This window comes from Danio rerio, chromosome 3, assembly GCF_052040795.2.
Source record: "Danio rerio strain M-AB ecotype USA chromosome 3, GRCz13ab, whole genome shotgun sequence".
NCBI classification, from domain to species: Eukaryota; Metazoa; Chordata; class Actinopteri; order Cypriniformes; family Danionidae; genus Danio; species Danio rerio.
In genome coordinates, this window is record NC_141023.1 from 62,447,070 (window position 1) to 62,459,668 (window position 12,599).

A 12,599-nucleotide genomic window follows, 5' to 3' on the forward strand; every position below is an offset into this window, starting at 1 on the left:
GTATGTATCTAGTGCCTTAACAGATTTCCTAATCACCTTTTTTGGGTCCATGTTGAACTTCTTGCGGCCCATTGCCACTTGTTTGTTCCTCTGCATGTTTTTCCTGCAGGGACAACAACATCCAGTTGCGGAGGGCATTAACAGAGGGCATTAATACTTATCAACTTATCAGACCCAATATGGAGCTGAAGTGTGTTTGTCAGGAGACTCACCTCTCCTCGGTGGAGCCCAGGTTCTCGATCTCACTGGTGACTTCGGCTATCTCATCCTTCAGACGCTGTGAGGAAAAGACAGGAGACAGACGGTTAGATCAAACCAGACTCTATGAGAACACTGCACCACTGCAGTCAATAAAGATGAGCAATGAAACAAAGACTCATGTAAACATTGTGCTTGGAGCTCAGCTGAGAGCGAAACAACCCCATTATATGAGAATACTGAAACGACACGTCCTAAAAAAATACACAAAATAAATAAATAAATAAATAAAAAATTCTGAAAATAAGCATGTCTAAAAATAAGGAAAACCAACATGTCTAAAAAATGAAATTCTGAAAAAAAAAAAATACAACAAATAAAAGAAAAACATTTAACAAAATGATAATCAGAAAACAATCAAGTCTAAAAATATATAAAGAAACATACAAAAAAATGTCCAAAAAAGAAAACCAGTTTAAAAAATATGAAAGACATCTCTAAAAATGACAACATGTGCAAATAAAAAGACATTTTGAAAATAAGCATGTCTCAAAAACAAGGAAAACAACATGTACTAACAAATTATGAAAAAGAAAATCTAACATAACATATATGTAACTATATAATGACGAACGGACGGACGGACAGATAGATAGATATCCAACAAAAGAGAATAAGTCCAAAAACAATTTGAAAAAATTGGTAAACTTATAAAAAATTAGAAAAACATGTCAAAAATGTAAAAAACAAAAAAACATGTCCAACACAAGAAAAAACAACATATATTAAAATAATAATAATAAAAAAATCTAATAAAATAGATTAAAAAACACCCAAAAAAGAGGAAGTGGAAAATACATGTCCAAAAATAAGAAAAATCAACATGTTAAAAAAATTCTGATTTGCAATTTGCAAAGAATGTACAAAAAAAAAAGTCAAATAAAAAAAAACTGAAAAACTTGTCCAAACACAAGTTCTTAGCCCTCCTTTGAATTTTTTTTATTTGTCAAATACAGAGCAAGGAAAATTTCACAGTATGTCTGATAATATTTTATCTTCTGGAGAAAGTCTTATTTGATTTATTTCGGCTAGAATAAAAGCAGTTTTTATTTCTTTTTAAAAACATTTTAAGGTTAAAATTATTAGCGCCTTTAAGCTATATATTTGTTTGACTGTCTACAGAACAAACCATCAGTATACAATAACTTGCCTAATTACCCTAACCTGCCTAGTTAACCCAATTAACCTAGTTAAGTTGTAACCTAGTTAATGTCACTTTAAGCTGTCCAGAAGAGGTGTCTTGAAAAATATCTAGTATAATATTATGTACTGTATATTAAATTAATCTGATTTTTTTTTCAAAAACAACTTGAAAAAAAATCTAATAAAAGATAAAAATAAAAAAACACCAACAACAAAATAAAGAAACTGGAGAATACATGTGCAAAAGAGGAAAAACAAAAGGTTTCAAAATAAATCAGAAAAAAAACATCTAAATATTAAAAAAATAAAAACAAAATATTCTGAAAATTAGTATGTCAAAAACCAATGCAAAAACAACATGTATAGTGAAAGTTTGAAAAAAGTAAAAAAAAAAAATTTAAATTAAAAAAAGAAATCTAAAAAGATTCTTAAAAAACCTGACAGCAAACACAAATAAAAAAGAGGCACTTTATTGAATCTGAAAAAAAGAAAGTACAAAAGCAAGGAAAAACATTTACAAATAAAATATACATACAAAACATACAAAAAGGAGGAATGGTAAAAAACAAATCTTGAAAAAAAAAAAAGAGAAAAGAGAAAAACATGTAAAAAAAAAAAAAAAAAAAAAAAGATGTGCAAAAAAAAGGGAGGAAATCGGTCAAAAAGTCTAGAAAAAAAAGTGTCCAAAAAAGCAAAAACACAACAAAATAAATAATAAATCTGAAAGAATCATGTCCAAAAAAACGGAAAAACAACATGTCCAACAAAAAAATAAATAAAACTAGGGGGAAAAAACACGTAAAATCAGCAAGTAATCAGTCTTTGAGGAACCTTTCATGAACTGACAAAATCCAGTAATGACAAATCAACTTTTCCTCATTGTTTAACACACACTTTTCTTATGCCGTATTATGATTACAGTCAAAACGATGAAAAAAATAAATTAAAGTTAGCAGTGAGGATTTTGTTTCCGATGATTCATTTAAAATATCAACATGTGACACAAAACATACAAGCATGAACTTTATCTTTTAAACACACACACATTTATTGCAGAGTGGATTTCATTGAACGCAAGATTAAAACACAACGACAAAGTCTACTAGAAGAGACTCTCCAGACGTTAGCGGCTCCAATCTAATTCAAGCGGATGAATGGTTTGCTCTAGACGGTCTTTGATAGAAATGATATTAAAGGAGGACAACAGGAGAACGGCCCCAGAGGAAAGACTAGAGACATCACAATTGGATTATTTTACCATGTTTTAGAGAGATTAATGAGGCTGAGACACACGCCTGCATCTCTGTAAAAAATGCAGCGTTCCATACACGTCCTTAATGTGTCCCAACACAAATCGAGTTAAGTTAGTTGTTTTTAATTTAAGTGGACTGAACATGAAACAATTAGGTTGCCCACAAAAACACCTCAAGAACTGTGTTGATTCCACTCAAATCATTCTTTCAGGATCATTTGCTGGAGGTCACAACATGAAGAGTTTTCCCTCCTCATATTCATTTTCCCCTGCCGTACAGTGAGGAAATTCCCTTAAGTATTTGTTCATTTTCGGTTTATAACTTAGCAAAACCCATATTCCTTAAAGACGTACATCTCCTCAAAGAAAAGTGGCTCAGATAACTCTAGAAAACCGGTTTAATGAAGCAGTGTGTGCAGTGGGACAGTCCCATGGAAACTGAAATGAATATGAAGTACAATTGTAGTGTACTAGAGGTCATGATGACTGATCAAATCCACTAGACTGTGTTTTAGTAAAGAGTGAATGTGACCAGTGTTTTCCTCGTGTATGAGTGTCCTTTACGAAACATCCCCACCCAATTCCTGTCCTCATGAGTCACTTCCCTTTTTGGACCGATCGTGTTGGTACTTAGTGAATTATTATTGGAATTTCTCTTTTATTTCCGTTTGCACAGTTGAAGACAAAGTTATTAGCCCTCCTTTGAGATGTTAGATCTATTTCAAATATTGCTGTTGAAAAAATGAACACATTTTTAAACATTACAGTTTGAATAACTCATTTCTAACAACTCATACACTCACCGGCCACTTTATTAGGCACACCTGTCCGACTGCTTGTTACCGCAAATTTCTAATCAGCCAATCACATGGCAGCAAATGGGGAAGATTTAAATGACTTTAAATGTGGCATGGCTGTTGGTGCCAGACGGGCTGGTCTGAGTATTTCAGAAACTGCTGATCTACTGGGATTTTCACGGACAACCATCTCTAGGGTTTACGGAGAATGATCCGAAATTGAGAAAATATCCAGTGAGCGGCAGTTTTGTGGGTGCAAATGCCTTGTTGATACAAGAGGACTGGTTGGAGCGGATAGAAAGGCAACAGCAGCTCAAATAAGCACTCGTTGCAACTGAGGTTAAGCAGAAGAGCATCTCTGAACGTACAACACATCCAATCTTGAAGCAGATGGGCTACAGCAGCAGAAGACCACACCGGTTGCCACTCCTGTCAGCTAAGAACAGGAAACTGAGGCTAGAATGCGCACAGGCTCACCAAAACTGGACAATAGAAGATTAGAGATACGTTGCCTGCTCTGATAAGTCTGGACTTCTGCTGCGACATTCGGATGGTAGGGTCAGAATTTGACGTCAGCAACAAAAGCATGGATTCATCCTGCTTTCAACAGTTCAGGCTGGTAGTTTAATGGTGTGGGGGAGATTGTCTTGGCACACTTTGGGCCCATTTGTACTAACTGAGCATTATGTAAACCCCACAGCCTACAATGGTATTGTTGCTGACCATGTCCATCACTTTATGACCACAGTGTACCCATCTTCTGAGAGTTGCTTCCAGCAGAATAACGCGCCATGTCATAAAGTTGAATCATCTCAGACTGGTTTCTTGAACATGACAATGAGTTCACTGTACTCAAATGGCCTCCACAGTTACCAGATCTCAATCCAACAGAGTCCTTTGGGATGTGGTGGAACGGAAGATTCACAATATGGATGTGCAGCCGACAAATCTGCAGCAACTGCGTCATGCTATCATGTCAATATGAACCAAATCCTCTGAGGAATTTTCCAGTACCTTGTTGAATCTACGCCACGAAGGATTAAAGCAGTTCTGAAGGCAAAATCGGTTCCAACCCGGTACTAGTAAGGTGTACCCAATAAAGTGGCCGTTGAGTGTAAGAGACAGTACATAATATTTTATTAGTTATTTTGCAAGATACAAGTGCAGTTTAAGGGCTTAATTAGGATAACTGGGCAAATTAAGTTAGTTTGGCTGTAGACAATGGAAAAATATATATTTTCTTAAAGGGGATAAAAAAATATTGACCTTAAATGAAATATAAAAACTGCTTTTTTCCAGCCAAACTAAAAAGAAAACGACTTTCTGCAAAAGTAAAAAATACATATAATGTGAAATATTGTGAAAATGTCTGAAAATGCTGCTCTGTTTAAAAAGCAACAAATAAAATTTCAGATAAAAAAAAAAGTTCAACAAAAATGATTATTAATGATTATACTTTCGAAAGGTTTTTAAATCCCATTTTTAAACGACACACCGAGTTGTCTGGATCTGAAGGAATGATTCACTTTAGCTCTCCATTACCTGAATGTCGTCCAGCAGCTCCTGCTTTCGGCGCCGGATGTTTTCCAGCTCTTTTTGCTCCTCTGGCGTGAGGTCGTCGGGCACTGAGGAAAAAATACAGAAAAAATAATTATTTACTGTCTGTCAAACATCTTAAAACGGACATAAATGTCAATTGAATAAAAAGGAAGACATACTGAAGAATGCTGAAAAAAAACCCAGCAGTTTTTGTTCCTATTATGGATTTCAAGACTGCTTTTTTCCCAACATTCTTCAGTGTGTGTGTTTACCAGAATAAGGAAACTCATAAAAGTTTAAAAACCACTTTCATATTTGGGTGAACTGTCCCTTTAACAAACTATATTTCCTTCAAATCTAAACCAAAGAGGCATCAGGGGATGAGGAAAATTATTAATAAAGATTACAAACGGACACATTAGTCATCAATGTTTCACTATTTGTCACATTCTAATACTCATAATTACAGGGTAACTCCGGGATCCGCCAAATGAAATTCAAGGCTTTTTAAGACCTTTATATTAGTATTTCAAATGAAATTCAATGCCATCTCGTACCCATTCTGAGAGAAGTATAAGGGTAAAATGTCAAATCTGTTTAATTTTTGATCCCTAGAAAATAATTATGTACAAGTGGGCTATTTTATTTCAATTATCAGTTATATTTATACATACGCAACAGCGTGGTCATCCACCCAGTAGCAAATAAAGGTCCAACTTTAGGTCAAACATGACTACAAACTTGGTCAGTCAGTTCTTTAGTTATAAGGATATACATCGTCATTGGCTTAAAAGTTTTCCGGCACCAACAGCAGTAGGCATCGCGGTCATTTCCAGGCACAGGCTTGGCCCAAACTTAATTCGGATTCCTTGGCCACAGCAGATCAAAACGACACTTTCCCATTTTAGCCGACAAACTAGGCTATAGCGACTATCTTGTTCTGTACCTCACTTAGACCTCGTTTACACTAATGCGTTTTAGTTTGAAAACGAATAAGTTTTGCTACGGTTACGGCATCCGTCCACACTACGCCGGAGTTTTCGAGCACCGAAAACGTAGGGTTTTTAAAACTCTGGAGAGGCCGTTTTCATTCTGAAAAAACTGTCTCAGTGTGGATGGGGGGAAAACGGAGACATCTGAAAACGGAGGCGGGGCTGCTGAGATTCGCTACCGGATCGGTCGCTATCTGATTATCCTTCCCTTATTCGTCAAGCCACTATCACATGACTATAACACATGGCTTTAACGCTACCGGAAGATAGCAGACCACTGTCTTCACTGTAAACAAGAACATGGGCACAGAAATGTGAGCGTTGTTTGCACTATTGTCTGTTTTAGGCGCCATTGTGCAGTTTTTCATTTGTTACGTTAAGTAACAACTAGACCTCGTCGTCTGTCCACAAAAATACCTCTCTTGCTTTCTTTGCCATTGCGTTCATTGTTCAACCGGCGTTTGTTGACTAACAATAACCAAATGCAGAGCGAGACACATGCTATCTGTTTATACTAGAATGCGCATGCCCAGAGTGCGCGAATGGTCACGTGATATACGTTTTTGGTGGTGTAGTGTGGACAGAGATATGTTCAGAAACGCTAGGTGAAACGATAGTGTGGACGCGGATCGTTTTTGATCTAAAACGCCGTTTTAAATCTGAAACGCACTAGTGTAAACTGGGCCTTAGTAATCAGTGACGGGTGCGCACACTTTCGCGCTTTCTGCTATGACGTGGGGGGTGAGGAGCACTCAACGCTATGCTGAATTTTTAATTAGCCTACAATAGTAACAGTTAATTTTGTTGCAGTATGAACTCAATCCTAGGAAAGTCAAAAATAAATCAATAAAATAAGACCTTTGTAACAAAATCCAAGACTTTGTATACCAAATTCAAGGCTATTAAGGCCTTAATTGGAGATTATTAAATCAGACTTTTTCAGTGCTTTTAAAACCCCACGGGTACTCCGTAATTAGCTCAGGAGTAAAAAAAAAAAAAACCCAAAGCTCCAAAACCATATGAGTGACCACAATGCCGAGTTCAAACTGTATGATTTTAGCTCGGATTTTGATTTTGATTTTCGCGGACAAATGCCTGAAATCACAGGCAAATTGGTGCTCGTTTACGCGAGTAACAATCACAAAGTGTGAACTATCAAAGATGAGTCGCCAATGCCCGTGAGATATTTGGCATGCTAAATATCTGGTGCTGTCAGTGATTCAAATCATGCCTTGAGGAATGTGTTCTGGTTGAAAATAACAAAGTCGATCGCCTACAGCCAATGAGAGAGCAGCATCCACTAGTGTGGGTGTCTGCAGGCCAGCGGGAGGATGGGGGAGGAGTTAAAAGCGCTCATTTTCAGTCTATCTGGACTCAAGAATTGGAGGAAAAACTCATGTAAATTTGGCAGGAGCATCAGTCATGTGAGCAATATCACAACTGGGACAAAAAAGAAAAAAGTTGAGGAGAAATTGCTGATTCCCTTCAAACCCAGGTGAGCAAATATGTGCATTTTCTACCCCATTAAAGGCCTGTCTTATGATGTAGTTAATAACAAAAGATATACTGTGTTTTTAGTTTGTTTGGACGAAGTTGTCTGCCTATTGTGAAGTCATGCAGTGTGAAAACCCCTGTCTCTGATCCATCTTGCAGTGTAAACAAAGCAGCGACAAAACGCTAGCCCAGATAGTCATGCAGTGTGGAAACATCTGTGACATGACTAGTTTGAAAATCATGCAGTATGAACTCGGCACAAGACATTAAATATCAGTAAATCCTTGCAAATGTCCTCAAGAGACTCCAACTGACAAAGCATAAATCAATCTGAACGCTTTTTGGTCGTCGCTGACCAGCAACATCGCAAAGTAGACAAGTTGTGGATCAGTTTTATTCAACATGCAAGTGTGAGATCTCACTCTCGGCATCTACTGTGGCCGTTAAAGTCCATCTGTGAGACAATCACACATGCTAATCCCTCATACATAATGGCTTCCTACTATAAAATTCAGCCCACATAGCTCCCACTCCAGACCATCCTACAGTAAAACAGTGGTCTCTCCATGTCCATTGTTTTGACAGAGGGAAACATGTTTTATGTGTAAAATTTATGTGTATATTAGAACTATTTATTTGCTCTTGAATTAATGAAAAAATATATAAACTAATAATAATAATAATAATAATAATAATAATAATAATAATAATAATAATAACATAAAGCATATAACTTAGAAAAACATTTCTGACTTCCTGTTGGGTTTGAGATTTCGCTCCAAGAGCCTTTTTTGTAGGCATTTGTAGGTTTGTTTGATGAGAGTGCGTCAAATTTTCGTACATGAAACGTAGCTAGGGGGCCACTCCTTCAAAAGTGCATAGGTGGGGCTGTCGAGCCATTGTGCCACATCTGAAACCCATAACAAACGTATATTTTCACCACTTCTAGTGCATACAAAGGTTTTTGAGTTTTCAAGCATATTTAGACCATCAATTCTACAGAAGAACAAGAAGAAACTGAGCAATTCCAATAGGGCCTAGACCTGCCCTGCTGAAAAATCCAGCTTAAACCAGCCTAGGCTGGTTGGCTGGTTTTAGCTGGTCAACCAGGCTGGTTTTAGAGGGGTTTTGGCCATTTCCAGGCTGGTTTCCAGCCATTTCCAGCCTGGTCTTAGCTGGTCAGGCTGGAAAATGACCAGCTAAATCCAGCTAAAACCAGCTTGACAAGCCTGGTTTAAGCTGGACATAACTGGTTTTGGCTGGGCTCCCAGCCTGGCTAGGCTGGTCAAGCTGGTTTTAGCTGGTCATCTCCCAGCCTGACCAGCTAAGACCAGGCTGGAAATGGCTGGAAACCAGCCTGGAAGTGGCCAAAACCCCTCAAAAACCAGCCTGGTTGACCAGCTAAAACCAGCCAACCAGCCAAGGCTGGTTTAAGCTGGATTTTTCAGCAGGGTGGGGTCATCAACCCTGTTCCTGGAGAGCTACGCTCCTGCAGAATTCAGTCCCAACCCTGATCAAACACACCTGAACCAATTAATAGTACCTAAAGCAGCACTTGATAATTACAAACAGGTGTGTTTGGTCAGGGTTGCAACTGAAATGTGCAGGAAGGTAGCTCTCCAGGAACAGGGTTGGTGACCCCTGGCCTAGACACTGTTGGTGCTCGGTCCCTAATAATAATAATAAAAATGTATATAATAATAAAGATGAATAATACAGTTAAAGAAGTATTTTCTAAGGTTGCTAGCTTCCGTGATCTGATTGTGATCAAATGTGGTAAAAGCATTTCCAAAGTAGCTTTTTTTTCTTCTTCAAAGCTGATGCAACACTTGATACCTGACCTTAAACCTGATGCAACTTAGAGATTGCAAAAAAAAAACTGAGACCATTACAAAAAGCTGACTAGAAAAGGAACTCTTTATATGACAATGTAACAAATAGTTCTCTGAATCTGAGAGAAAAAGATAGGACAAAGCATTTGACATACACACGCAGCTCTACTGTACTGACGCAGATGATGATGATGGAAAACCCCTCAAAATTAGACCAGCGCGCTTCACAGTTCTGCTTTCTCCAGCAGTCAACAATGAGGCGAGTTGAGTTCAGTGTTTGCAGAAACTACCACATGAATTCGAATGATCGACACCAGCCTCAATGCAAAACTGAAAAATTAGTCAATATGAAAATGCCTGGTTTCCTTCCTAACATGAAGCAAATCTTTTCAAAGTTTGCAAAAAAAAAAAAAGGGATTTTCCATCAAGTTTTTAGAGCAGCTCTCTGAAGTATTGGCAACCTAGAAACCAACAGTAGACAAGCCGAGCATGAAGGGGACAGCCAATTGGCTACATGGGTGTAAAGTTTGCTACGTCCAAGTTTATTCCGCATTTCCATTACGTCTGCACGATATTGGTTAAAAAAAAAAAAAACAGACATTTTGATTTTTTTTCTTTTTCTGTGATATTTACTGCGAATTGATTATCTCTGTGGACAGAATTAAGGCTGATTTATACTTCTGCATCAAGCGTTCGTGAATAATACGGCGCGGCCTACGCATGGACGCATAGCCCACGCCGTGGCTGTTGGCGTCGCTAATGTGCACCGCTCAAAAAATGTAACTACACGTCGCAATGACGCGTAGTGCAAGCTCTGTGATAGGTCGGCTTGGTAGCGCTGACGAGCATGGGCGGGACCAAGAGCCGCACGAGCCCGATGGAGCAATTGTTTACAAGTGTGGAGTCTGGTGAAAGAGCTCCGGATGGAAAGTTTTGTTTTGTGTTTACCTCATGGTTAAAGTTGTTGCACGTTCGCCGGTTCCCGCCTCAAAATGAGCGAGTTTGAGCCACTTGTACATTTCGGAAGCGTTCAGAAAAAACAAAACACCAGGGAAGAAACTCGACCTAGAGGAACATAAACAGCTCACTGTCAACTAGCGATTCGGAAGTGTTACTGCAGAGCAACAGAAACAGCGCGCAGAAGTATGAATGCACAGCTACGCGCATTGCATGCGCCGTGGGTCACGCCGATCACTTGACGCAGAAGAATAAACCAGGCTTTAATCATTTACGATCAAATGCTAGGGTTCTGTAGGGGAGTGTATCTGCATAAAATATAATAAACAATCTGCGAGCATAGATAAGTACAATAAAGAAATAACATACAAATGAAATAAATGTTTACTGCTTTCTGAGAAGTCTAAGGGACTGATCAAACAGAACACGCCTTTACTTCCAAAAACGCAAGGTGCACCACACTGCCTTATTTGCTGACTTGAAAAAATGAAGCGCAGTGAGCTTTTTATGTCGCTAGGCAACGACTGAATCAGCTAGGTATTGTTCAAGAGTGTTGCTGTTGATATTTATATCATTTTAATATTTAATAATAAAATTAAGCAACCAGCAACCCAGTGACCTTCTTGCTGTGAGGCGACAGCACTACCTACTGTGCCACTGCGTCGCTCCATCTCTAAACTAATGTTTATTATTCAAGATCTTGTAGCTCAGCAGCAGGAAAGGTCCTGCCAGATTGCCAATAAAAATGTTTGCAAAGTGTATGTAAATGTGAGAGTGTATGAGTGTTTCCTAGTACTGGGTAGCAGCTGAAATGGCATCTGCTGCGTAAAACATATGTTGGATAAGTTAGCAGTTCATTCCTCTGTGGTGACCCATAATGAATAAAGGGACTAAGCTGAAGGAAAAAAGTATAAGATTCTTAAAGTAAAAACTCTAGTCATAAAGAATGTTTTGCTCTGATCCGTCTCAAAAGCAGTTCTACATTTGTTTTGACTGAATGAAGGGTGTAGGCAAAGAAAAACCACAATTACCCAGAGCCTCTCAACATAAACAAGCTCTTGAAGACCCAGCCCAACTTCCATCTAGTCAAGATTGGCACACTTATATCTCATCCAACAACACTGGATGGCTCGGGAAATGAATACTCGAGGATCTCCCTCTTCAGATCTAACCCAGTTTAGAAAGCCTCTGGGAGTCAGGGGGCAAAAGTATGCCTGCACCATCACTCCTATCAAGAGCTTTCATATGCAATGAATGATCTGCAGAGAATCGGCAGAGACGCGCACCATCTCCAAATGATTCTGAGATCTGATATTATTGCTGATTAATGACCAGCAATAACTATAACAGAATTACATTACTAGCAGAAAGCAGACGACCACAGACAATGCTTCTGGAAATGAAAGTAGATGTGGTCCCACTTTAAGTTAAGAAGCCTTTATTACGATAGACAAACATTTAAATTAATCATTTTGTACAACTTCTACTTTTTTTAATTATATGCATGTAATTACATCTTTAAGTAATTTCTCTAATTACATTTATAATGACGCTATTGACCCATCCCTTACACCTAAACCCATCCCTAAACCTACCCATAGCAACAAATCTGTCTTTAACATGCCCTGTATCAGCCTCGGAAGTGTTGTGTAATACAATATGAACACAATAAGCACATTGCACCCTTTTTTGATGCAAGTACCTAGTAGTTAAGACAACTTAAAATAAAGTTAGACCATAGACACCTACAGAGATTTTTTCTTAAAGACCGGATCAAAAGAAAATGTTTCTCGAACTTTCCAGAAATAACAGTATAAATTGGCACTAGTCATTGGTACAATTCCATGAATCAAACGTTGGAGTAGAGTATCCTCAAGATCTAAGCTCATGCCATAAAAGTAGAAGATTCCAGAAAGATACAAAGTAGGTATACAAGTAAAGGGAGGGTTGAGCGATGTCGACCGATTTGGCATCAAACAATGTCTAATGTTAAACAGTATCTGTGGTTTTTGCTAAAATTTCTAAGTACAAGCATGAAAGCAAAAAATTGAAGCAGTGTACTGATGCTGTGACACATTTCCTGATAGATTCAAAAGACTGATGAGTTGCTAGATAGAGATGAGATTAATTAAATATCATGTTTAGCAACGTGAGATGCTATCCAGCAGTACATCCTTAATAAACTGTCCAACATGCACTGCTCGTTACGAAAGAAAGTCCCGAGGGTTGAGGAGTCACGAAAGAAAGTGAGTAGGGTTGGGGAGTCATGGAAGAAAGTGAGGAGGGTTGGGGAGTTGCAGAATAAAGTAAAGAAGGTTGGAGAGTTGCTCAAGAA

The 12,599-nt window shown here is 38.1% G+C and overlaps 1 protein-coding gene across 24 annotated transcripts in view; it reads right to left on the reverse strand.

Annotated features, from left to right (window-relative positions):
• The window catches only part of cyth1a (cytohesin 1a), a 102,632-nt gene that overhangs the window by 33,148 nt on the left and 56,885 nt on the right, over window positions 1-12,599 (reverse strand). For all 24 annotated transcript variants that reach the window (XR_015479521.1, XR_015479520.1, XR_015479519.1 and 21 more), the window contains exons 2-4: window positions 4,993-5,075; window positions 213-277; window positions 37-103 (exon numbers count right to left, since the gene is read on the reverse strand). Coding sequence is in view for 4 of the 24 variants with exons in the window: in NM_001441640.1 (NP_001428569.1) it covers window positions 37-103; window positions 213-277; window positions 4,993-5,075 (215 nt within the window). In the remaining 20 variants the exon portion in view is untranslated. The remainder of the gene's footprint in view (window positions 1-36; window positions 104-212; window positions 278-4,992; window positions 5,076-12,599) is intronic.